Below are 25,409 nucleotides of genomic sequence, written 5' to 3' on the forward strand. Positions count from 1 at the left end.
AGCCTGTAGCAGTGCATGGGATTCTTCCGTCCTAAATGCAGGACTCTGCACTTGTCCTTATTGAACCTCATCAGATTTCTTTTGGCCCAATTCTCCAATTTGTCTAGGTCACTCTGGACCCTATCTCTACCTTCCAGCATATATACCTCTCCCCCCAAGTGTCATCTGCGAACTTGCTGAGGGTGCAATCCATCCCATCGATCATTAATAAAGATGCCTCTGTCTTCACGAACAAGGTCAGCTCCCAGACTACTGCACTGGGCAGCACAGCATGGGGAGGAGGTGACCAGCCCTCTGTGGAGAAAGAAGTGGTTCGGGACTATTTAGAAAAGCTGGATGAGCACAAGTCCATGGGGCCGGATGCGCTGCAAACGAGAGTGCTGAAGGAGTTGGCAGATGTGATTGCAGAGCCATTGGCCATTATCTTTGAAAACTCATGGTGATCCGGGGACGTCCCGGACGACTGGAAAAAGGCTAATGTAGTGCCCATCTTTAAAAAAGGGAAGAAGGAGGATCCTGGGAACTACAGGCCACTCAGCCTCACCTCAGTCCCTGGAAAAATCATGGAGCAGGTCCTCAAGGAATCAATTCTGAAGCACTTGGAGAAAAGGAAAGTGATCAGGAACAGTCAGCATGGATTCACCAAGGGCAAGTCATGCCTGACTAATCTAATTGCCTTCTATGACGAGATAACTGGCTCTGGGGATGAGGGGAAAGCGGTGGACATGTTGTTCCTTGACTTTAGCAAAGCTTTTGACACGGTCTCCCACAGTATTCTTGTCAGCAAGTTAAAGAAGTATGGGCTGGATGAATGGACTATAAGGTGGATAGAAAGTTGGCTAGATTGTCGAGCTCAACGGGTAGTGACCAATGGCTCCATGTCTAGTTGGCAGCCGGTATCAAGTGGAGTGCCCCAAGGGTCGGTCCTGAGGCCGGTTTTGTTCAATATCTTCATAAACGATCTGGAGGATGGTGTGGATTGCACCTTCAGCAAGTTTGCAGGTGACACTAAACTGGGAGGAGAGGTAGATGCGCTGGACGGTAGGGATAGGATACAGAGGGCCCTAGACAAATTAGAGGATTGGGCCAAAAGAAATCTGATGAGGTTCAACAAGGACAAGTGCAGAGTCCTGCACTTAGGACGGAAGAATCCCATGCACCGCTACAGACTAGGGACCGAATGGCTCGGCAGCAGTTCTGCAGAGAAGGACCTAGGGGTTACAGTGGACGAGAAGCTGGATATGAGTCAACAGTGTGCCCTTGTTGCCAAGAGGGCCAACGGCATTTTGGGATGTATATTTAGGGGCATTGCCAGCAGATTGAGGGACGTGATCGTTTCCCTCTATTCGACATTGGTGAGGCCTCATCTGGAGTACTGTGTCCAGTTTTGGGCCCCACACTACAAAAAGGATGTGGAAAAATTGGAAAGAGTCCAGCAGAGGGCAACAAAAATGATTAGCGGACTGGAGCACATGAGTTATGAGGAGAGGCTGAGGGAACTGGGATTGTTTTGTCTATGGAAGAGAAGAATGAGGGGGGATTTGATAGCTGCTTTCAACTGCCTGAAAAGGGATTCCAAAGAGGATGGATCTAGACTGTTCCTAGTGGTAACTGATGACAGAACAAGGAGTAATGGTCTCAAGTTGCAGTGAGGGAGGTTTAGGTTGGATATTAGGAAAACCTTTTTCACTAGGAGGGTGGTGAAATACTGGAATGCGTTACCTAGGGAGGTGGTGGAATCTCCTTCCTTAGATATTTTTAAGGTCAGGCTTGACAAAGCCCTGGCTGGGATGATTTAGTTGGGGATTGGTCCTGCTTTGAGCAGGGGGTTGGACTAGGTGACCTCCTGAGGTCCCTTCCAACCCTGATATTCTATGATTCTATGTTGAACTAAACCAGCCCCAGGACCGACCCCTGGGGCACTCTGCTTGATACTGGCTGCCAACTAGACATCGAGCCGTTGATCACTACTCATCGATCCCAACAATCTAGCCAGCTTTCTATCCACCTTATAGTCCATTCATCCAGCCCATACTTCTTTAACTTGCTGGAAAGAATACTATGGGTGATGGTATGAAAAGCTTTGCTAAAGTCAACATGTATCACGTCCATCACTTTCCCCATATCCACAGGTTTCAGAGTAACAGCCGTGTTAGTCTGTATTCACAAAAAGAAAAGGAGTACTAGTGGCACCTTAGAGACTAACCAATTTATTTGAGCATAAGCTTTCGTGAGCTACAGCTCACTTCATCGGATGCATACTGTGAAAAATACAGAAGATGTTTGTTTTTATACACACAAATCAGGAAAAAATGGGTGTTTATCACTACAAAAGGTTTTCTCTCCCCCCACCCCACTCTCCTGCTGGTAATAGCATCCGATGAAGTGAGCTGTAGCTCACGAAAGCTTATGCTCAAATAAATTGCTTAGTCTCTAAGGTGCCACAAGTACTCCTTTTCTTTCAGCTTATGTAAAGTGATCACTCTCCTTACAATGTGTATGATAATCAAGGTGGGCCATTTCCAGCACAAATCCAGGGTTTAACAAGAACGTCTGAGGAGGGGGGGGGGTTAGGAAAACAAGGGGAAATAGGTTACCTTGCATAATGACTTAGCCACTCCCAGTCTCTATTCAAGCCTAAGTTAATTGTATCCAATTTGCAAATGAATTCCAATTCAGCAGTCTCTCGATGGAGTCTGGATTTGAAGTTTTTCTGTTGTAATATCGCAACTTTCATGTCTGTAATCGCGTGACCAGAGAGATTGAAGTGTTCTCCGACTGGTTTATGAATGTTATAATTCTTGACATCTGATTTGTGTCCATTTATTCTTTTACATAGAGACTGTCCAATTTGACCAATGTACATGGCAGAGGGGCATTGCTCGCACATGATGGCATATATCACATTGGTGGATGTGCAGGTGAACGAGCCTCTGATAGTGTGGCTGATGTTATTAGGCCCTGTGATGGTATCCCCTGAATAGATATGTGGGCACAGTTGGCAACGGGCTTTGTTGCAAGGATAGGTTCCTGGGTTAGTGGTTCTGTTGTGTGGTATGTGGTTGCTGGTGAGTATTCACTTCACGTTGGGGAGCTGTCTGTAGGCAAGGACTGGCCTGTCTCCCAAGATTTGTGAGAGTGTTGGGTCATCCTTCAGGATAGGTTGTAGATCCTTGATAATGCGTTGGAGGGGTTTTAGTTGGGGGCTGAAGGTGACGGCTAGTGGCGTTCTGTTATTTTCTTTGTTAGGCCTGTCCTGTAGTAGGTGACTTCTGGGTACTCTTCTGGCTCTATCAATCTGTTTCTTCACTTCCGCAGGTGGGTATTGTAGTTGTAAGAATGCTTGATAGAGATCTTGTAGGTGTTTGTCTCTGTCTGAGGGGTTGGAGCAAATGCGGTTGTATCTTAGAGCTTGGCTGTAGACAATGGATCATGTGGTGTGGTCAGGGTGAAAGCTGGAGGCATGTAGGTAGGAATGGCGGTCAGTAGGTTTCCGGTATAGGGTGGTGTTTATGTGACCATCGTTTATTAGCACTGTAGTGTCCAGGAAGTGGATCTCCTGTGTGGACTGGACCAGGCTGAGGTTGATGGTGGGATGGAAATTGTTGAAATCATGGTGGAATTCCTCAAGAGCTTCTTTTCCATGGGTCCAGATGATGAAGATGTCATCAATATAGCGCAAGTAGAGTAGGGGCATTAGGGAACGAGAGCTGAGGAAGCGTTGTTCTAAGTCAGCCATAAAAATGTTGGCATACTGTGGGGCCATGTGGGTACCCATAGCAGTGCCGCTGATTTGAAGGTATACATTGTCCCCAGATGTAAAATAGTTATGGGTAAGGACAAAGTGATCACTTTACTTAAGCTATTACCAGCAGGAGAGTGGGGTGGGGGGAGAGAAAACCTTTTGTAGTGATAAACACCCATTTTTTCCTGATTTGTGTGTATAAAAACAAACATCTTCTGTATTTTCCACAGTATGCATCCGATGAAGTGAGCTGTAGCTCACGAAAGCTTATGCTCAAATAAATTGGTTAGTCTCTAAGGTGCCACAAGTACTCCCATATCCACAGAGCCAGTTATCTCATCATAGAAGGCAGTCAGGTTGGTAAGGCATGACTTGCCCTTGGTGAATCCATGTTGACTGTTCCTGATCAACTTCCTCTCCTCCAAGTGCTTCAGAATGGATTCCTTGAGGACCTGCTCCATGATTTTGCCAGGGACTGAAGTGAGGCTGTAGTTTCCTGGATTCTCCTCCTTCCCTTTTAAAAATATGGGCACTATATTTACTGTTTTCCAATCATCCGGGACCTCCCCTGATCACCACAAGTTTTCAAAGATAATGGCAAATGACTCTGCAATCACATCAGCCAATTCCCTCAGAACCCTTGGATGCATTAGATCTGGACCCATGGATTTGTGCATGTCTAGGTTTTCTAAATAGTCCTGACCTGTTCTTTCACCACTGAGGGCTGCTCACCTCCTCCCCATACTGTGTTGCCCAGGTTAGCAGTCTGGGAGCTGACCTTGTCTGTGAAGACCGAGGCAAAAAAAGGCATTGAGTACTTCAACTTTTTCCACATCATCTGTCACTAGGTTGCCTCCCCCATTCAGTAAGGGTCCCACACTTTCCCTGACCACCTCCTTGTTGCTAACATACCTGTAAAAACCCATCTTGTTACCCTTCACATCCCTTGTTAGCTGCAACTCCAATTGTGTTTTGGCCTTCCTGATTACACCCCTGCATGCCCGAGCAATATTTTTATACTCCTCCCTAGTCATCTGTCCAAGTGTCCACTTCTTGTAAGCTTCCTTTTTGTGTTTAAACTCACCAAAGATTTCACTGTTAAGCCAAGCTGCTCGCCTGCCATATTTGCTATTGTTTTTGTACATTAGGATGGTTTGTTCCTGCACCCTCAATGAGGCTTCTTTAAAATTCAGCCAGTTCTCCTGGACTCCTTTCCCCCTCATATTAGCCTCCCAGGGGATCCTGCCCATCAGTTCCCTGAGGGAGTCAAAGTCTGCTTTTCTCAACTCCAGGGTACATAATTTGCTATTCTCCTTTCTTCCTTTTGTGAGGATCCTGAACTCAACCATCTCATGGTCACTGCTGCCTAGGTTGCCACCTACTTCTACTTCCCCTGCCAATTCTTCCCTGTTTGTGAGCAGCAGGTCAAGAGGAGCACAGCCCCTGGTTGGTTCCTCCAGGACTTGTTCCAGGAAGTTGTCCCCAACACTCTCCAAAAATTTCCTGGATTGTCTGTGCACTGCTGTATTGCTCTCCCAGCAGATGTCAGGGTGCTTGAAGTCCCCCATTAGAACCAGGGCCTGTGATCTGGAAACTTCAGTTAGTTGTCCAAAGAAAGCCTCGTCTACCTCATCCTTCTATAGCACATGCCCTCCATTACATCACCCTTGTTGCTCTCGCCTATAAACTTAACCCAAAGACTCTCAATAGGCTTTTCTCCAGTTTCATCCTGGAGCTCTGGGCAATCATACCGCTCTCTTACATACAATGCAGCTCCTCCACCTTTCCTCCCATGCCTGTTCTTCCTGAACAGTTTATACCCATCCGTGACAGTGCTCCAGTCGTGAACTTCCCCACCAAGTTTCTGTTGTTCCAATCACGTCATAGTTCCTTGACTGTCCCAGGACTTCCAATTCTTCCTGTTTGGTTTCCCAGGCTTCTTGCTAGTAAGATAACTAGCCGGTTGCCCCACTTTCTCAGTATGTATCCGGAGGCTTCCCCTCTTGCACCCTCCTCCTTGTGTTTCCTCCCAGTATCCCACTTCCCTCTGGGCTTAGGTCACCATCCCCCGGCGAACCTAGTTTAAAGCCCTCCTCACTAGGTTAGCAAGCCTTCCTGTGAAGATGCTCTTCCCTCTCTTCGTTATGTGGATCCCATCTCTTCCTAGCAATCATTCTTCTCGGCACAACATCCCATGGTCAAAGAATCCAAAGCCCTCTCTCCAACACCAACAGCGTAACCACGCATTCACCTCCACAATTTGACGATCCCTACCTGGGCCTTTTTCTTCAACAGGGAGGATGGACGAGAACCTGATTTGCACCTCAAACTCATTTATCCTTCTTCCTAGAGCCATGTACTCTGCAGTAACCTGCTCAAGGTCATTCTTGGCAGTATCATTGGTGCCCGCGTGGAGAAGTAGGAAGGGGTAGCAGTCCGAGGTCTTGATCAGTCTCAGCAGACACTCCATCACATCCTGAATTCTAGCTCCAGGCAAGCAGCACACTTCTCGAGTCTCCCGGTCTGGTCGGCAGATGGATGACTCCGTTCCCCTTAGGAGGGAGTCCCCGACCTCCACCTCCCATCTCCACCTCTTGGGAGTAGTGGTCATGGAACCCCCATCCCTAGGACAATGCATCTCATGCCTTCCGGTCGATGGGGTCTTCTTCCTATCCCTTTCCTCAGAGAGCTCTTCCAAATCCCTCTCTGCAGTAGTACCTGTGGAGAGAGACTGAAATCGGTTTCTTACCTCTATTTGCATTGGGGGTACATAAGTTCTCCTCTTTCTTCTTCTGGAGGTCACATGCTGCCAATATTCTTCCCCGTTCTGTGCTGCCCTCTCTGATTCTTCAGTATGCTGTGCCTCCAGAACCAAACTCTGACTGCTATCCAGAAATTCTTCATTTTCTCTGATGCAACACAGCGTTGATACTTGGTTCTCTAGTCCTTTTAACCTTTTCTTCCAATATGGAGACCAGCTTGCACTTTGTACAGACGAAGTCGCTTCTGTCCTCTGGGAGAAGACAAACGTGGCACATCCTGTGCAGGTCACAACAGCTGATTGCTCGTTATCCATGTCTTCCTTCTAAGAGCCTCCTCAGATGTTGTATGTACTGCTTACAGGAGCCTGAAAGGCAAAAACACCTTGTGCAACACGCCTCCCCCCGCCCCCACAGTATTGTCCCTGAGGATCCCAAACCGAACCGCATATTTCTCTCAGCGTGGCCTTGATAGACATGGCCTGGGAAGAACGGGCAGCCCCAGGAGACACTGAGAGAGGGAGCAAGGCGGCTAAGAGACGGTACAGCATGCACCAGTCCGAATCAGAGTTTATTTCCCTTCCTAAAGTCGATGCAGCAGGGACGTGCCTAGGTAAGGACACAGCAATGCCTTCAGAGGCAGATTTCAATCTAAGATCCCCTCCCAGACAGGAGGATGGGCACAACACTGTGAGGCAGCCTCTGTAACCCTGAGAGCTCCCGCTACGTCCCTTGCTCTGCCCAGCAGGACTGACCGGCCTGTATGAATCTGTCCCTCTCAAATATAGGAAAAACTTTGATCTGGGGGCTCTCAGAACAATTTCCCTGGTAGCATCCGTCACTTCTGACTCCCATCTGGATGCCTTTTGGTCCTCAGCCAGAGCCAGGGGCTGCAATGCCGTTACCTGTCAGAATATGCAGCTGTGTGCCTGGAAGGCAGCTGGCCAGGCAGCAGTGACCTTAGCATCATCCAAGTGTTCAGGAGGGGAAATTATCTGGGGCATCAGTGTGTAAGGTGGTGGCCAACTCCTCAGACAAATCAAAGATGTCCATCGCTCCTGCCAAAGCATGCAGGAGGGGATATAGATCCTGTTCCAAACCCAAGTCATCTTTCCCAGGCTTCCAGGATGTAAATAGTTAGTTGGACTCTCATAGCTCCTGGAACTGGGCATGCCTCAGTCTCCGGGCTTCAGACCAGGGGCCTCCTGCGGCAAGCCCATGCCTTTGAGCAACCTACACTCTAGCTGTCTAAAGTGCATGGATGAGACTCCTCTTGCGGATCGCTGTGAGCTCTGCCACCAGTTCAGTCCACATGTGAAACAGGACAGGGAGGCCAGGCTGAAGTCGCTCCTGATGGAAGCGGCGCTCAAACCTTCTTCAGAGCTGAGCCAGTCAAACTTGGCACCGTGTACCTCAGTGCTTGTACAAAGAGCTGCTGCAGAGAGAGTCCATATGGGAGACTCGGCACTGTTCCCCAAGCCCAGGGCCAAGAAAGAAACCGAAGAAGCAGCTGTCTGAGAGGGTCCTCATCTCTAAGAATGGACAAGCATGGGGAGTGCAGGGGAGTGCGACCTGCATCTAGCCACTCCTCTGCCCCTCCTCCGCAGGTGATACCGTCGATTCCGCCCTGTTCACAGGCTCTGTGAATCCAACCAGCCGCCGGCTCCAGAGGGGCAGCGAGGCACCAGCAGGGTCACAGTACCATCCATCCCAGAGGCATTTGTTGTGGCCAGGGATTTGCTGGCACTTCCAGTACCACCATTGCTGGCAGTACAACAGTTGGTGCCAGCAGTGCGGGCAAGCAGAAGGGAGCATGTTGACCTGAGCTCCTGTTTGGTACCAGGCCCTTGCTCTCTGCTTATGTTAAAGCAGGCTTCCCCATCTCGGCACCGATCCCTGGATCCTCAGCACCGTCTCTTGGAGCTGACGGGTACCACAACCCCCTCGTCCCCACAAGATGACTCATCATCCAAGTTAGAGTTTGAATCTTGCATCCAGCCAAGGGACTGGTACCCACATCCCACCAATCAGCCCTGTGCAATGGTGGATCCCGGTGCAGGGGTTCCTCTGAGCTCGTGGCCCAGTAGGCAATGGTCCATGCAGATACAGTGGCCTTTTTGGAACCGGTGGGGTTTTCCTCTGCTGCCTAGGGGCTCCTACTCAGTGGTGTCTGAGAGAAGGATTCCTTTGTCACACCAAACAGCAGCTGATCCGGACTACGATACTGAGCTAGGTATTGACTCTCAGGACCTGGAGCTACAGGATCTGGTTGCTGGAGAAGGAGAGAAGGAAGGTCCCATGTTGGTGCAGGCTGCCTCCTCCTCCTACCCCCCACCCCCAAAGAATCATAGAATATAAGGGTTGGAAGGGACCTCAGGAGGTCATCTAGTCCAACCCCCTGCTCAAAGCAGGACCAATCCCCAACTAAATCATCCCAGCCAGGGCTTTGTCAAGCCTGACCTTAAAAACTTCTAGAGGCAGGGATAGGTGTTTTGCCTCCCCATGACGACTACAAGGCTCACCAGGAGTTACTGAAGAAGGTGACCTCGAACTTAGGGCTGGAAGTGGGGATAGTTAAAAAGTCCTCCAACAACCTGGTCAACATCTGGGCTGCAGTGACCCTGTCGAAGGTAGCTCTGCCTCTCAATGAGACCATCATGGGTCCAGTTAAAACCCTGTGGCAGACCCCTTCCTCACTGTCCCCCAAGTCAAAGAAGGCAGATAGGAAGTACTATGTCTCCGCCAAAGGGTAAGAGTACGTATGTTCCCATCCCCCTCCCGGATCCTTGGTGGCCTCGGCAGCCAATGAGAGGGAAAGGCCAGGATTGTAAGGGGCAACGCTCAAGTCAAAAGACTCAAAAAGCAAGACCTTTTTGGTAGGAAAATCTATTTTACCAGTGGTTACAGCTCCACAGTTCCAGCTAACAGGCACTGCTGTGCAGATATGACTTACACTCCATGTTGAAATGTAAAGACTCGCTTCCCCAAGAGTCCGGGCAGGAGATTGTTGCTCTGGTGGAAGGGAAGACTGTGGCCAGGGCTTCCCCACAAGCCACCCTTGACACAGCAAATGCGACGGCCGGGGTTATGGATCAGCAGTGCCCATGCAAAGGGGCCCCTGGCTTCAGTCCTCTGGCCTACAGGCAAAGGTCCAGCAGTCTCTTCAAGACCTTCCGTTTGAAAGGACTTCGCTCTTCTCAGAGCAAACAGCAAACTGCACAGCCCGAAAGATGCCAGAACCTCCCTCAAGTCCTTGAATCTCCATGCCCTGGTGCCTTCGAGGAAATATTTCAAGCCCCAACAGCCTGCCCTCTTCCCAGGCCCACTGCCTTGTCAGGACCTGTTCAAAAAAGTTACAGGTGCAGACAGCCGCCCCCATCTGCCTCAGCCTTGCTGCCTGGCCCTCAAGGACACTGAGGGGGTGGCAAGGTTCCTCCCCCACTCTGAACTCTAGGGTACAGATGTGGGGACCTGCATGAAAACCTCCTACGCTTACTTTCACCAGCTTAGGTTAAAACTTCCCCAAGGTACAAATTAATTTTATCCTTTTGACCCTGGATCTCCACTGCCACCATCAAACTCTAACTGGGTTTAATGGGAAACGTACTTTGGACACGTCTTTCCCCCCCAAATCCTCCCAACCCTTGCACCCCACTTCCTGGGGAAGGTTTGGTAAAAATCCTCACCAATTTGCATAGGTGACCACAGACCCAAACCCTTGGATCTGAGAACAATGAAAAAGCATTCAGTTTTCTTACAAGAAGACTTTTAATAGAAGTAAAGGAATCACCTCTGTAAAATCAGGATGGTAGATACCTTACACGGTAATTAGATTCAAAACATAGAGAATCTCTCTAGGCAAAACCTTAAGTTACAAAAAAGACACACAGACAGGAATAGTCATTCTATTCAGCACAGTTCTTTTCTCAGCCATTTAAAGAAATCATAATCTAACACATACCTAGCTAGATTACTTACTAAAAGTTCTAAGACTCCATTCCTGTTCCATCCCCGGCAAAAGCAGCATACAGACAGACACAGACCCTTTGTTTCTCTCCCTCCTCCCAGCTTTTGAAAGTATCTTGTCTCCTCATTGGTTATTTTGGTCAGGTGCCAGCGAGGTTACCTTTAGCTTCTTAACCCTTTACAGGTGAGAGGATTTTTCCTCTGGCCAGGAGGAATTTTAAAGGGGCTTACCCTTCCCTTTATATTTATGACAGGGGGCTCCAAGCAGAACTTTTGCCGGGGCACCCGAGGGCATTACACCAGTCCCCATACCAGATACTGCCCCCCTTTTTGTTTTTGGACCATCTCTCCTGCTTCCGTAATAATGGCAGCCTTCCTGAGATCTCAGTGACTGGCTGGTCAATGGCCAGTCCAAGTCCCAGGTGAAAGCCAGCATCCACCTCGTCCAAGTAAGCTTTCGAGCACTGGGCCTGCTGATAAACGAGCAGAAGCCAACACGCGTCCCAGTTCAGAGGATAGAGTTTATCGGAGCAGTGCTCGATTCTACCCAGGCCGGGGCCTTCATCCCAGAAGCCCATTTCCAGTCAGTATCATCACAGGTCAAGGCCCACTCAGGCTGTTGGGTCACAAGGCCTTGTACATATACGTGGTGCAGTATGCGAGGTTGCATCTCAGACCCCTTCAGGCTTGGCTGGCCTCACTGTACCAGCCAGACAGCCATCATTTGGACTCGGTGCTCACGGTGCCTACCCATCTCGGGCACCTCAGGACACAAGGTCAGTGGTCCCAGCAGGAACTCTTGCTACGGATAAACATCAGAGAGCTCAGAACAGGAAATGTCAGCAGTTCTGCTGTCTGTGTGACTGCAACCTGGGCTCACTCCCGGATGCCTTCTAAGGGTATGTCTACACTACGAAATTAGGTCAAATTTATAGAAGTCGGTTTTTTAGAAATCGTTTTTATATAGTCAATTGTGTGTGTCCCCACACAAAATGCTCTAAGTACATTAAGTGCATTAACTTGGCGGAGTGCTTCCACAGTACCGAGGCTAGCGTCGACTTCTGGAGTGTTGTACTGTGGGTAGCTATCCCACAGTTCCCCCAGTCTCCACTGCCCATTGGAATTCTGGGTTGAGATCCCAATGCCTGATGGGGCAAAAAACATTGTCGCGGGTGGTTCTGGGGACATGTCGTCAGGCCCTCCCTCCCTCTGTGAAATCAACGGCAGACAATCGTTTCGCGCCTTTTTTCTTGAGTTACCTGTGCAGACGCCATACCACGGCAAGCATGGAGCCCGCTCAGCTCACTGTCAACCGTATGTCTCCTGGGTGCTAGCAGATGCAATGCGGTACCGCTACACAGCAGCAGCAACCCATTATCTTGTGGCAGGAGACTGTGCAAAAGGCCTGAAAACCATCCTCATCATGTCCGAGGTGCTCCTGGCCGCCTCGGTAAGGTCGGTCAGGAGCGCCTGGGCAGACATGAGTGCAGGGACTAAATTAGGAGTGAGTTGACCAGGTCATTCTCTTTAGTCCTGCAGACAGTCCTATTGTACCATCTTACGGTGAGCAGGCAGGAGATGAGGATGGCTTGCAGTCCTACTGCACCGTTTGCTGCCAGCCAAAGATGTAAAAGATAGATGGAGTGGATCAAAACAAGAAATAGACCAGATTTGTTTTGTATTCATTTGTTCCCCCATCCCTCTGTGAAATCAACAGCCGACAATCGTTTTGGTGAGGTCTGTTAGGGGCACCTTGAAAACTTTAATGGAGATTCAGTCCTGCCTGAAATACCAGAGGGAGGGATAGCTTAGTGGGTTGAGCATTGGCCTGCTAAACCCAGGGTTTTGAGTTCAATCCTTGAGGGGGCCATTCTGTGTGACAGTTGTTTTTGTTTCTCATTGATGTAAAGCCACCCCCTTTGCTGATTTTAATTCCGTGTAAGACAACCCTGTAAGGCCTGTCGTCAGTCGCCCCTCCCTCCGTCAGAGCAACGGCAGACAATTGTTCGGCGCCTTTTTTCTGTGCAGACGCCATACCACGGCGAGCATGGAGCCTGCTCAGATCACTTTGGCAATTAGGAGCACATTAAACACCATGCGCATTATCCAGCAGTATATGCAGCACCAGAACCTGGCAAAGCGAAACCGGGCAAGTAGGCAATGTCACCGCGGTGACGAGAGTGATGAGGACATGGACACAGACTTCTCTCAAAGCACGGGCCCTGGCAATGCGGGCATTATGGTGCTAATGGGGCAGGTTCATGCGGTGGAATGCCAATTCTGGGCCCGGGAAACAAGCACAGACTGGTGGGACCGCATAGTGTTGCAGGTCTGGGACGATTCCCAGTGGCTGCGAAACTTTCGCATGCGTTAAGGGCACTTTCATGGAACTCTGTGACTTGCTTTCCCCTGCCCTGAAGCGCATGAATACCAAGATGAGAGCAGCCCTCACAGTTGAGAAGCGAGTGGCAATAGCCCTGTGGAAGCTTGCAAAGCCAGACAGCTACCGGTCAGTCGGAAATCAATTTGGAATGGGCAAATCTACTATGGGGGCTGCTGTGATGCAAGTAGCCAACGCAATCAAAGATCTGCTGATATCAAGGGTAGTGACCCTGGGAAATGTACAGGTCATAGTGGATGGCTTTGCTGCAATGGGATTCCCTAACTGTGGTGGGGCCATAGACGGAACCCATATCCCTATCTTGGCACCGGAGCACCAAGCCGGCGAGTACATAAACCGCAAGGGGTACTTTTCAATAGTGCTGCAAGCACTGGTGGATCACAAAGGATGTTTCACCAACATCAGTGTGGGATGGCCAGGAAAGGTACATGACGCTCGCATCTTCAGGAACTCTGGTCTGTTTCAAAAGCTGCAGGAAGGGGCTTTATTCCCAGACCAGAAAATAACCATTGGGGATGTTGAAATGCCTATAGTTATCCTTGGGGACCCAGCCTACACCTTAATGCCGAGGGTCATGAAGCCATACACAGGCAGCCTGGACAGTAGTCAGGAGCTGTTCAACGATAGGCTGAGCAAGTGCAGAATGGTGGTAGAATGTGCATTTGGACATTTAAAAGCGCGCTGGCGCAGTTTACTGACTCGTTTAGACCTCAGCAAAACCAATATTTCCACTGTTATTACTGCTTGCTGTGCACTCCACGATATCTGTGAGAGTAAGGGGGAGACGTTTATGGGGGGGGGGGTGGGAGGTTGAGGCAAATCACCTGGCCGCTGGTTACGTGGAGCCAGACACCAGGGTGGTTAGAAGAGCACAGGAGGGTACGGTGCGCATCAGAGAAGCTTTGAAAATCAGTTTCATGACTGGCCAGGCTACGGTGTGAAAGTTCTGTTTGTTTCTCCTTGATGAAACCCCCCGCCCCTTGGTTCACTCTACTTTGCTGTAAGCTAACCACCCTCCCCTCCTCCCTTCGATCACCACTTGCAGAGGCAATAAAGTCATTGTTGCTTCACATTCATGCATTCTTTATTAATTCATCACACAAATAGGGGGATAACTGCCAAGGTAGCCCGGGAGGGGTGGTGGAGGAGGGAAGGACAAGGCCACACAGCACTTTAAAAGTTTAAAACTAAAGGAATTGGCGGATGTGATTGCAGAGCCATTGGCCATTATCTTTGAAAACTCATGGCGATCGGGGTAAGTCCCAGAAGATTGGAAAAAGGCTAATGTAGTGCCCATTTTTAAAAAAGGGAAGAAGGATGATCCTGGGAACTACAGGCCGGTCAGCCTCACCTCAGTCCCCGGAAAAATCATGGAGCATGTCCTCAAGGAATCAATTCTGAAGCACTTAGACGAGAGGAAAGTGATCAGGAACAGTCAGCATGGATTCACCAAGGGAAAGTCATGCCTGACTAATCTAATTGCCTTCTATGATGAGATAACTGGTTCTGTGGATGAAGGGAAAGCAGTGGACATGTTATTCCTCGACTTTAGCAAAGCTTTTGACACGGTCTCCCACAGTATTCTTGTCAGCAAATTAAAGATGTATGGGCTGGATGGATGCACTACGAGGTGGGTAGAAAGTTGGCTAGATTGTTGGGCTCAACGGGTAGTGATCAATGGCTCCATGTCTAGTTGGCAGCCAGTATCTAGCGGAGTGCCCCAAAGGTCGGTCCTGGGGCCGGTTTTGTTCAATATCTTGATTAATGATCTGGAGGATTTTGTGGATTGCACCCTCAGCAAGTTTGCGGATGACACTAAACTGGGAGGAGAGGTAGATACGCTGGAGGGTAGGGATAGGATACAGAGGGACCTAGACAAATTGGAGGATTGGGCCAAAAGAAATCTGATGAGGTTCAACAAGGACAAGTGCAGAGTCCTGCACTTAGGACGGAAGAATCCCATGCACCGCTACAGACTAGGGACCGAATGGCTCGGCAGCAGTTCTGCAGAGAAGGACCTAGGGGTGACAGTGGACGAGAAGCTGGATATGAGTCGACAGTGTGCCCTTGTTGCCAAGAAGGCCAATGGCATTTTGGGGTGTATAAGTAGGGGCATTGCCAGCAGATTGAGGGATGTGGTCGTTCCCCTCTATTCGACATTGGTGAGGCCTCATCTGGAGTACTGTGTCCAGTTTTGGGCCCCACACTACAAAAAGGATATGGAAAAATTGGAGAGAGTCCAGCGAAGGGCAACAAAAATGATTAGGGGTCTGGAACACATGACTTATGAGGAGAGGCTGAGGGAACTGGGATTGTTTAGTCTGCGGAAGAGAGGAGTGAGGGGGGATTTGGTAGCTGCTTTTAACTACCTGAAAGGTGGATCCAAAGAGGATGGATCTAGACTATTCTCAGTGATAGCAGATGACAGGACAAGGAGTAATGGTCTCAAGTTGCAGTGGGGGAGGTTTAGGTTGGATATTAGGAAAACCTTTTTCACTAGGAGGGTGGTGAAAAACTGGAAAGCGTTACCTAGGGAGGTGGTGGAATCCCCTTCCTTAGAAGTTTTTAAGGTCAGGCTTGACAAAGCCCTGGCTGGGATGATTTAGTTGGGATTGGTCCTGCTCTGGGCAGGGGGTTGGACTAGATGGCCTCCAGAGGTCCCTTCCAACTCTATTATTCTATGATTCTATGAAAACTTTAAAACTTATTGAATGCCAGCCTTCCGTTGCTTGGACAGTCCTCTGAGGCGGAGTGGCTGGGTGGCCGGAGGCCCCCCCACCGTGTTCTTGGGCGTCTGGGTGTGGAGGCTATGGAATTTGGGGAGGAGGGCGGTTGGTTACACAGGGGCTGTAGCGGCAGTCTGTGCTCCAGCTGCCTTTCCTGCAGCTCAACCATATGCTGGAGCATATTAGTTTGATCCTCCAGCAGCCTCAGCATTGAATCCTGCCTCCTCTTATCATGCTGCCACCACCTTTCAGCTTCAGCCCTCTCTTTAGCCCGCCACTTACTCTCTTCAGCCCGCCACCTCTTTTCCCCGTCATTTTGTGCTTTCCTGCACTCTGACATTGTCTGCCTCCACGCATTCATCTGTGCTATATCAGTGTGGGAGGACAGCATGAGCTCAGAGAACATTTCATCACGAGTGCGTTTTTTTTCTCCTTCTAATCTTCACTTGTCTCTGGAAAGGAGAAGATCCTGTGATCCTTGAAACACATGCAGCTGGTGGAGGAAAAAAAAAGGGACAGTGGGATTTAAAAAGAGACATTTTATAGAAGAATGGGTACACTCTTTCACGGTAAACCTTGTTGTTTACATTAAATACATAGCACATGTGCTTTTGTTCCAAGGTCGCATTTTGCCTCCTCCCACCACGTGGCTAGCCCCTCCCCCCTTCCCGTGGCTAACAGCGGGGAACATTTCTGTTCAGCCACACGCAAACAGCCCAGCAGGAACGGGCACCTCTGAATGTCCCCTTAAGAAAAGCACCCTATTTCAACCAGGTGACCATGAATGATATCATTCTCCTGAGGATAACCGAGAGAGAGATAAAGAACAGATGTTGTTTGAACGCCAGCGAACATACACTGCAATGCTTTGTTCTACAATGGTTCCCGAGTACGTGCTACTGGCCTGGAGTGGTAAAGTGTCCTACCATGGTGGACGGAATAAGGCTGCTCTCCCCAGAAACCTTTTGCAAAGGCTTTGTGAGTACATCCAGGAGAGCCGCGAATACCAGGGCAAATTAATCATTAAACATGCTTGCTTTTAAACCATGTATACTATTTTAAAAGTTACACTCACCAGAGGTCCCTTCTCCGCCTGGCGAGTCCGGGAGGCAGCCTTGGGTGGGTTTCTGGCTGCTTTCACCTGCTGTTAAATCGATTTAACGCTGCTACATTAGACCTCAACTCCTAGTGTAGACCAGGGCTTACTTCCTTAGAGAACACACCTGTTCTGCGCCTTCCCCCCTATTCCTTTTCTGCACAAGATCTTGCTGAGGTCAGGGGCGAAGGTTCTTCTCTTAGCCTCAGCCTGGGCACATCGGCACTAGTTTGGCTTATTTCTAGACCTGTCAGTAACAACTCCAATGCCACTCCCTCCCCTTCCGGACCTCCCCTTTTCCGCATTCTACCCCTGCTGGGTGGTTGATCAGTTTTTTCACATGAAATGTCCATTCACTTGCTCAAGGGCTTTGAAGGGCTATATCTGCAAATCTGGGAACCCATCCCCCTGGGGGACTTAAACCTGGTCCTATCAGAGCTCACGGGGCCTCCCTTTGAGCCACTGGCATTATGCCCTCTTGTACCTTTCCTGGAAGGTCGCCTTTCTAGTAGCAATTATCTCAGTCAGGAGGGTGTCAGAGATTAGAGCTCTTCTGTCAAAACCTCCATGTATAGTGTTCTTTAACAACAAGGTCAACGTCGCCCCCACCCCGTGTTCCTCCCAAAGGTAGTCTCGCAGTTCATAGTAATCAGGCTGTTTTCCTGCTGTCATAAACATACAGCTAAGGGTATCATAAAATCCCTCGTTTACCTGTAAGGGATTAATCAGTTCCGTTAACCTAGTTGGCACCTGACCAGAAGGACCAATGGGGAAAGAAGATACTTTCAAATCGGGACAGGGTGGGGGGGGAGTTTTTGTTGGGCTCTTGGAGACAAAGAGAGAGACCAAGTAAGTAATCCAGCTTCTACTGAAATGATCCATCTAAATTTACATAAATTGTAAATAATAGCAAGGAAATGCATTAGAGTATCTTTTGTTTTAGCTTGTAAATTTTCCGTATGCTAAGAGGAAGGTTTATTCCTGGTTTTTGTAACTTTAAAGTTTTGCCTAGAGGGGAATCCTCTGTTTTAAATCTTCTTACCCTGTAAAATTATCTTCCATCCTGATTTTACAGAGGTGCTTCTTTTTCTTTATAATAAAGTTCTGTTTTTAAAAACCTGATTGGTTTTTAGTGTTCTAAAAATCGAAGGGTCTGGTCTGTGCTCCCTTGTTTACTCTCAGGCCTCTCCAGGAAAGGGGGTGAAGGGTCTTGGGGGGATATTTTGGGGAAACAAGAACTCCAAGTGGTCCTTTTCCTAAATCTTTGTCTAACTCACTTGGTGATGGCAGCGATACCATCCAAGGACAAGGAAGAATTTGTGCCTTGGGGAAGTTTTTAACCTCAGCTGGTAAGAATAAGCTTAGGGGGTCTTTCATGCGGATCCCCACATCAGTATCCTAGGGTGCAGAGTGGGGAGGGAACCCTGACACCTGCCCATTTTCTTAAGCCTCACAAGAATAGGGGGAATGACATTTCCATACTCTGGATGTCAGGCAGGGCGTCCCAGTATTCTATATAGAAAGGACTATATAGAAAGTCGATCCTTAAATCCCCGGAGCTCTTTGTGGCAGTAGCTGATAGGATGAAAGGCTCAGAGAATTTCATCCTGGATCACATTGTGCATTCGCATGTGCTATGAGCAGGCAGGTGTCCCAACACCTGCCTTCCTGACAGCCCCTTCTATGAGAGCACGAGCTTCCTCAGTGGTGTTCATGACCCAGGCTTGATCCAGGACATTTGCAGAGCAGCGACCTGGGCGTCAGTACATACTTTTTCTTCCAACTATGCCATCACCTAGCAAGTTAGAGATGACACTGGGTTTGGTTGGGCAGTGTTGTAATCCACGTGTCCATGAACCTCTTATGGTACTGCTTAGGAGTCTCTGAACATGGAATGGACGTGTGCAAGCATTTGAAGAAGAAAAATGGTTACTAACCTTTCTGTAACTGTTGTTCTTTGAGACGTGTTGCACACATCCATTCCCCGACACACCCTCCTACCCCTCTGTTGGAGTTGCTGGCAAGAAGGAACGGAGACGGTGCGGGGTCAACCAGTCTCCTTATACCGCGACATGAACGCGCCGCACTAGAGGGCGCTAGAGCAAGCCTGAGGTGTATCACCGAGGGAAAAATTTCTGGTGACCGTGTGCAGGGCACGCACACCTAGCATGGAATGGACACATCTCCGAGAACAACCATTGCAGGTGTTTGTCCAGCTCTGGGGCATAGTTCAGGAACACAGCTTAGTCGGCTTGGCTCTCACCTACGGCTGTGACACCAAATTGTATTTTAATCCCTTGACCTACATTTTTCTAGAAGTGATTAGTGATTTTTGGGTGTCTGAGATTGAGGCTGGGTGCTCCCACTTTCTGATCAGGCCCCTTTAAAAGGGCTCAGGAGGGCACCCAAAATCACTAGTCATTGCTGAAAATCTAGGCATTTATCTCGATGTATCTAATGCAGGGCGGGGGAGGGGTGAAAATATTTGGGACCCTGTGTCAGGGTTCCGTCCCTACTCTGAACTCTAGGGTACAGATGTGTGGACCCGCATGAAAGACCCCCTAAGCTTATTTTTACCAGCTTAGGTTAAAAATTTTCCCAAGGCACAAATTCCACCTTGTTCTTGAACAGTGTGCTGCCACCACCAAGTGATTTAGACAAGAACAGGGAAAGGACCACTTGGAGTCCTATTCCCCCAAGCCCTACACTGCCTTTCCTGGGGAAGGCTTGATAATAATATCCTCACCAATTGTTACAGGTGAACACAGACCCAAACCCTTGGATCTTAAGAACAATGAAAAATCAATCAGGTTCTTAAAAGAAGAATTTTATTTAAAGAAAAGGTAAAAGAATCCCCTCTGTAAAATCAGGATGGTAAATACCTTACAGGGTAATCAGATTCAAAACATAGAGAATCGCTCTAGGCAAAACCTTAAATTCCAAAAAGAGACAAAAATAGGACTACACATTCCTTCCAGCACAGTGAATTTCACAAGCCAAAAACAAAAGAAAATTTAACGCATTTTCTAGCTAGATTACTTACTAACGCTATAGGAGTTGAATTGCTTGTTTCCTTGATCGGTCCCCAGGCAGAGGCATCACACAGACAGACAAAGCCTCCCCCCCCCCATTGGTCATTTCTTGGTCAGGTGCCAGACAGGTTACCGAGCTTCTTAACCCTTTACAGATAAGAGGATTTTATAGTACTGTATCAGAGCTTCTTAACCCCTTCCCTTTATGACACCCTGTGTGGATTATTTTTGTGCCCCCACATTCTGCCCTGTTTGCCAAGCAAGGGGTCTGATCCGTTCCCCACACGTTTCAGTCTTCCTTGTGATCCCCACAGTGATCTCTATTCACCATAGCCTCCCTCCCTCTCCCCTAAATTCTCCTTCCTGTCCCCATCCCCCAGTCTCCCTCCCTGCCTCCTGTCAGCCTAGGGGTGGCTGTATTAACTGAATCTGCTCTTGGCTGTGTGTGAGATGGGGGCCGTTGTGAAGATTAGTCTGGCTGTAGGAAAATGTTGGTCAGCTGAACTAAAGGCCGTCAGTGGCCTGATCCTTACAGGGAATCACCTGGGGACAGTGGCCGTGTGAAAAAGAGGCCAAGCATCCGAAGTTGGTACTTTGCCGTTCCTAGATTGAGCTGGGGGCACGGGGAAGATGGGGCAGGGAAACAGAGGAATCCTGGGGATTCTGTGAGGTCCTTAAACCAGAGCAGAGGTTAGTGTCGGGGACAGACCTCCTGTACCCCCTCCCCACAGGGACATGGGGGTACTGTGAATGGAGGAGGTGGGGGACCAAGTGACCCTGAGGACCCTGCAAAATTAATAAAACCAGAGCAGAAGAGAGTGGAGTATAGACTCTCTGCACTCTCTTTCTTCTGCTCTCTGAGCATCCCCCCAGTTCTGGTAGGGGGGGTCATTTTAGGAAAGAGAGAGCGTGCAGAGGGATAGACCCCTGCAAAATCCAGAGTACTCCCTTTGGGGTTGTGCCACACTGCACCCCCTGCAGGGAACATACAAGAACAAGCAGCAATGAGGTACTCCTTGAAGGTTGTGAGCTCTCTGCAGTGGGGGGGGAGGGGGGAGCGCCCCCTGCAGGTTTGGGTTCCCTGCTGAAAGGAGCTGGGAGGGTGTAGGACCCAACAGCATAAGTGGGAACCCCATTTCTCAGGAGACGGAAGGCCCAATAGCAAGGGGAGGACCCACTGGGCTACCTACAGTTGGGTCTTGGTGAGATTTTCAGAGAGAGGCTGCTGCTGACCCTCAGCTGTGTTTCAGGGTTTCACGTTATCCAGACGATATACGGCTGTGATCTCCGGGAAGACGGCGTCATTCAGGGGTTTTACCAGGATTCATATGATGGACGAGACTTTCTTACCTTCGATAAGGAGACCATGACTTGGGTAGCAGCAGATATTGGGGCTCAGATCACCAAGAAGAGATGGGATGTTGAAATAGGTGACAACCAGCGGTGGAAACGCTACCTGGAGGAGGAATGTATTCCCTGGCTAAGGAGTTCTCTAGAGTATGGGAAGGAGACTCTGCAGAGGAAAGGTAAGATGGGGGACAAGTCCCACCCAGTAGGTCACTACAAGTTACATCTCCATTCCCCAGCCCCAGTTCCAAAATGGAGCAGGGGGTGGGGGGCAGTTGAGCTAACCTGGCCCCAGGGATGGGTGGGGAAACAACCCCTTCCCCCCCTCCCCCAGCTCTGCTGGAAAAAAAGATAAGAAATTGAAAATGTTAAAAGCAGCTCACTGTAGAGAAGCTGACCAAATGAGCCCAAATTTGCAGCACAAATTCTACCTCTTCCCCTGGTGTGACACAGTAGTTATCAAGGCAGTCTGCCTGTGTGTGTGCATTTTAGAGCACTTTGATTAATTATGGAAAAGCCACCACTTCTATGTACACCAGCTTTATTCACCATGCAATTCTTCCTCATTCACTGTCTATACCATCATATTTGTTATGTTACCCCCAGCCCCTGTGTTCCACCAATGACAGTAGCTTTGTTCTTGTTGCCTCTTTGTCCAAACTTCTCCCAGTCACCCATGTGCTTTCTTCTATACCATCCCCTACATGTGGAATTGCCCTCCCCATACTAATGCAGAAGAAGGCTCCCCTTGTCCTTAAAGTTTTCCCTCTCAAGACCTACCTTTGCTTCAACACTTCCATACTTATTACTTGTTCTTTTATTACTTGTTAATTTTATGCAAATTGGTTAGCATCATTACACACCCTAATCTTTCCCTTCCCAAACAGTTTGCATTTGCTGTTCAAATTTGTACCCAGTTTTTTTGCAACATACTAGTTGCTTATTTCTCTCACAAACCTCAGCAGAACATCATCTTGTCCTTTGCCATCTTTACAAATGCCAAGCAGTAAAAGCCATACACAGCAGTGTAATGTATATTTCAGTGCCAAGGGGCTGGGAAACTGATTGTTCAACATAAGGGTAAATCCTTTTGAAATCCATAATATTGGGGTAAACAGATTTGGTAACAACCTACAAGAAATTAGTCAATTAATATTAGCTAGTTTGAGGGCAATTTAGCACTGTCACTTTTGTTTAATGGGCCCTTTCCATCTCTAATTGGTCAGTTTATCCAGCCCATTTTTTTGCTTCCTGGCCAGGGCAAGATTCTTCTCTCTTTCAAATCCAGGGACTGAGAGGAGATTGGCACAAACCTAGCACATGATTGACATCTGTATCTGGAGCTTAGTGAAGCCTTTCAAGGTACTTGTGTCACTGTGGTTGGGAGCAGAGGCCAGGTCAGGGACCTGGATTCAGGATTCACCGTTGCTGATGCTGTGAATTTGGCACAGGAATCCACTAACATGGTGGTTTCTCTCTCATCAGAGGGATTCCGTCTCATAGACTCTCATCCTCTCCCACTGCTGGGGTCTCCGAATTTCATGCTGTAAAGCTCCAGCAAAGGCTGCCTGGTTTAGAGCTTGAAAACAACTACAGTAACTTCAATTTTGTCTTTTTCCCAGTGCGCCCAACAGCTAGAGTGAGCGACCGGTCATCTCATGACGGCCTCACCACCCTCTCCTGTACAGTCAGAGGGTTCTACCCCCGGGACATCACCGTGACCTGGCTGAAAAATGGGGAGAGCAGACAGCAAGAGACCTACTCTGAAGGCATCCTGCCCAGTGGGGATGGGACTTACCAGACCTGGGTGAAAATGGAGATTGATCCCAAGATCAAAGCCCATTATTCATGTCACGTGGAGCATGAAAGCCTGTTAGAGCCACTCTCTGTCTCCTGGAGTAAGGAGTTTGTGCGTTTGTCTGTTTTCCGAGTGGGAGAGGGGGAATCCATTACTCTCAAACCCAGAAAAAATCTCATTCTAATTTCTAGGCTGAAGCTGGAATTTCCTCAGGGTCTATGAGGTCCTGTCCTCTTTGGCCCTATGCCTCTGCAGTCAAGTTCTTATGTTAGAATTGGGACCCACAGTGCCTGGGGCTCATGTCTTGCTCTCCAGTTTGCTGCCTCTGGGACTGTTTGATACATCTCAGCAATACACTGTCTCTGAAGGGAGAAGATTAACAAGTGGACATTAATGCCTGAAGGGACCATTCTAATCATCTGATCTGAGCTCCTGCATAGCCCAGGGAAGTGGGAAATCACACCAGGGACCCTAGCATCCAGTTTGGTCATCTGTGGGCAAACAAGATCTGATCCTTCAGAAAGAGATTGCCTATTCCAGATGTAAAGTCTCCAAGGGATGGAGAATTTACCACATCCTAGGGGAAGCTCAAATCTGCCCCTTATTTCCAAACAGAATTGGTCTTGCTTTAGCTTGCAGCCCGGGCTCAACTTCAGGCACTCATGGTCCTGCCATGAGTGCAGGGGACTGGACTGGATGACCTCTCAAGGTCCCTTCCAGACCTATGATTCAGCAGATTCTCAGAAACATAGCTCTACGTGCCCTTCATTCTTGCCCATGTGGCCAGAGAGAGATGTTTAATGTTGGGAGCAGCTTGTTTCTCTGTGCAGTGATGCTGGAAGAGAGGGTATGGGCTTGGAATGGAGCGAGGAGGCAGATTAGAGCCCTGCATCAGTGGAGAGAGTCTCCTATGTCCCTAGCATAAAAAAGTCGAGGAAGAATTTTTTTACACATGGATCTGCCTTCCAGCCATCTTTTTGCTTGGTTAATTGTGATGTGGAAAAATGCAGCATTTGGAAGTGCAAACAATTTCTGAGAGGGCAGCCTGCACTGGGACTCTAGTCAGCAAATGGTTTCACATCACAATGCTGCTACCACGTCCCCTGCCAATTTTTGTGTCATAAACCACATTTCCTTATTCTCTTAGAAATATTTTTCTTTTTGCTGTTTTATTATGTGGCTCTTTCAGACAACAGGAGAAGCTGATTAGTGAAACTGAAAGTGTATACAGAACTCGGGGTTCAACAGGTTTATATAAACAAAGAACTGTATTAAAATATCTCTATCATCCCCTCTTCACTTCCTGCCCCCCTCAAAAAACATGTGTCTGTAACTCCATTAATAGCAGGGAAATCCAGAGCTTTGAGGTCAGTTTCCAGTTTGTCACCAGACTCCCACAATGGGACTGTTCCATTAGTCATGAAAGTCAGCGTGGTCAAAGGGGGTTAGGGGCTGGGAATCAGGACTCCTGGGTTCTGTCCTTGGCTCTGGGAGGTAAGTGGAGGCTAGTGGGTTAGAGTAGGAGGTCTGGGAGCCAGGACTCCTGGGGTCTATTCCTGGCTCTTGCACTGCTTCACTGTGTGATCTTCAGCAAGTCTTCCCCCTTTCCCGTTTAGGGACGATACTGACATCCATCTCTCCCACAGTTAGGTTTATGAGGATTGGTTAATGTTATAAAAGTCTTCTAGTTTAATTGCTACATATGTATTATGATTTGAAGGGGTAGAGGCTGTGTCCAGGACTTTGTATGGTGGGTTGCAATGCATGGTAGGTGCATGGTGGCTGCGTGGAGCTCACTGGAAGGGGTGGAGGGTTGCAGGACTTAGCCCTAACCTGGGGAGCTGACTGACGGATCCCTGCAGTGGGATGAAAGGGGGGGTTTCCCCATTGATCATTCTCTCCATTCCATTTCAGAACCAAATAACAATCTGATTCCCATTGTGGCTGGAGTTATCACTGCTGTTGTCCTGATTGGTGTTATAATTGGAGTAGTCGTCTGGAAAAAGAAACGCCCAGGTAAAGAGCCTGGGATGGGGGGATTCCCTGGACTTGCTGGGCCCTGCACACCTGCCTAAGGGCAACAGCAGTACAGGAGTCAGTGTCAGTACGGTGTAACTGCCCCAGTACTGTGTACTGCGGGACTGACCTAATGATCCCCAATGGGAGCTGCCAGACCCAGAAAGTGGGTGCAGGTTACAGTTTATATGCGGTTAGGTTTTCTGAAGAGCTCAGCACCGAGTGCACCAAGGTCTTTGAAAACTGTCTCATTGTGTCTTTCTCTCCTGCCCATCATGAGCGCCTGGGACCATGAGTCCATTACTGAGCGCCAGGGGGCTGTGCTGGGCCAGGGGCCTGCTGTGGACACTGATTGCAGTTGGTTCCTGCCTTGGGAGCTGCATTCACTGAAATTTGCCTTCTCTCTGCAGGGAAGAAGGGAGATGGCTACACTGTAGCTCCAGGTAAGTGACAAGAGACCCATCACCTCTTTTCAAGTGGCCATCCCTGAACAGCCATCAGTATTTGCTTGTGGATTTTAGCC

General features: G+C 48.8%; 1 protein-coding gene across 2 annotated transcripts in view; it reads left to right on the plus strand.

Moving 5' to 3' along the window:
- Positions 1 to 25,409, plus strand: part of LOC141987878 (class I histocompatibility antigen, F10 alpha chain-like) — a 55,026-nt gene that overhangs the window by 18,186 nt on the left and 11,431 nt on the right. Inside the window, exons 3-6 of one of the 2 annotated variants that reach the window (XM_074953723.1) lie at positions 20,976 to 21,251; positions 22,695 to 22,970; positions 24,785 to 24,886; positions 25,297 to 25,329. In XM_074953723.1, the coding sequence (XP_074809824.1) occupies positions 20,976 to 21,251; positions 22,695 to 22,970; positions 24,785 to 24,886; positions 25,297 to 25,329 (687 nt within the window). The remainder of the gene's footprint in view (positions 1 to 20,975; positions 21,252 to 22,694; positions 22,971 to 24,784; positions 24,887 to 25,296; positions 25,330 to 25,409) is intronic. The other variant, XM_074953724.1, reaches the window with a different exon arrangement.

Source organism: Natator depressus, chromosome 5, assembly GCF_965152275.1.
Source record: "Natator depressus isolate rNatDep1 chromosome 5, rNatDep2.hap1, whole genome shotgun sequence".
Taxonomy (NCBI): Eukaryota; Metazoa; Chordata; order Testudines; family Cheloniidae; genus Natator; species Natator depressus.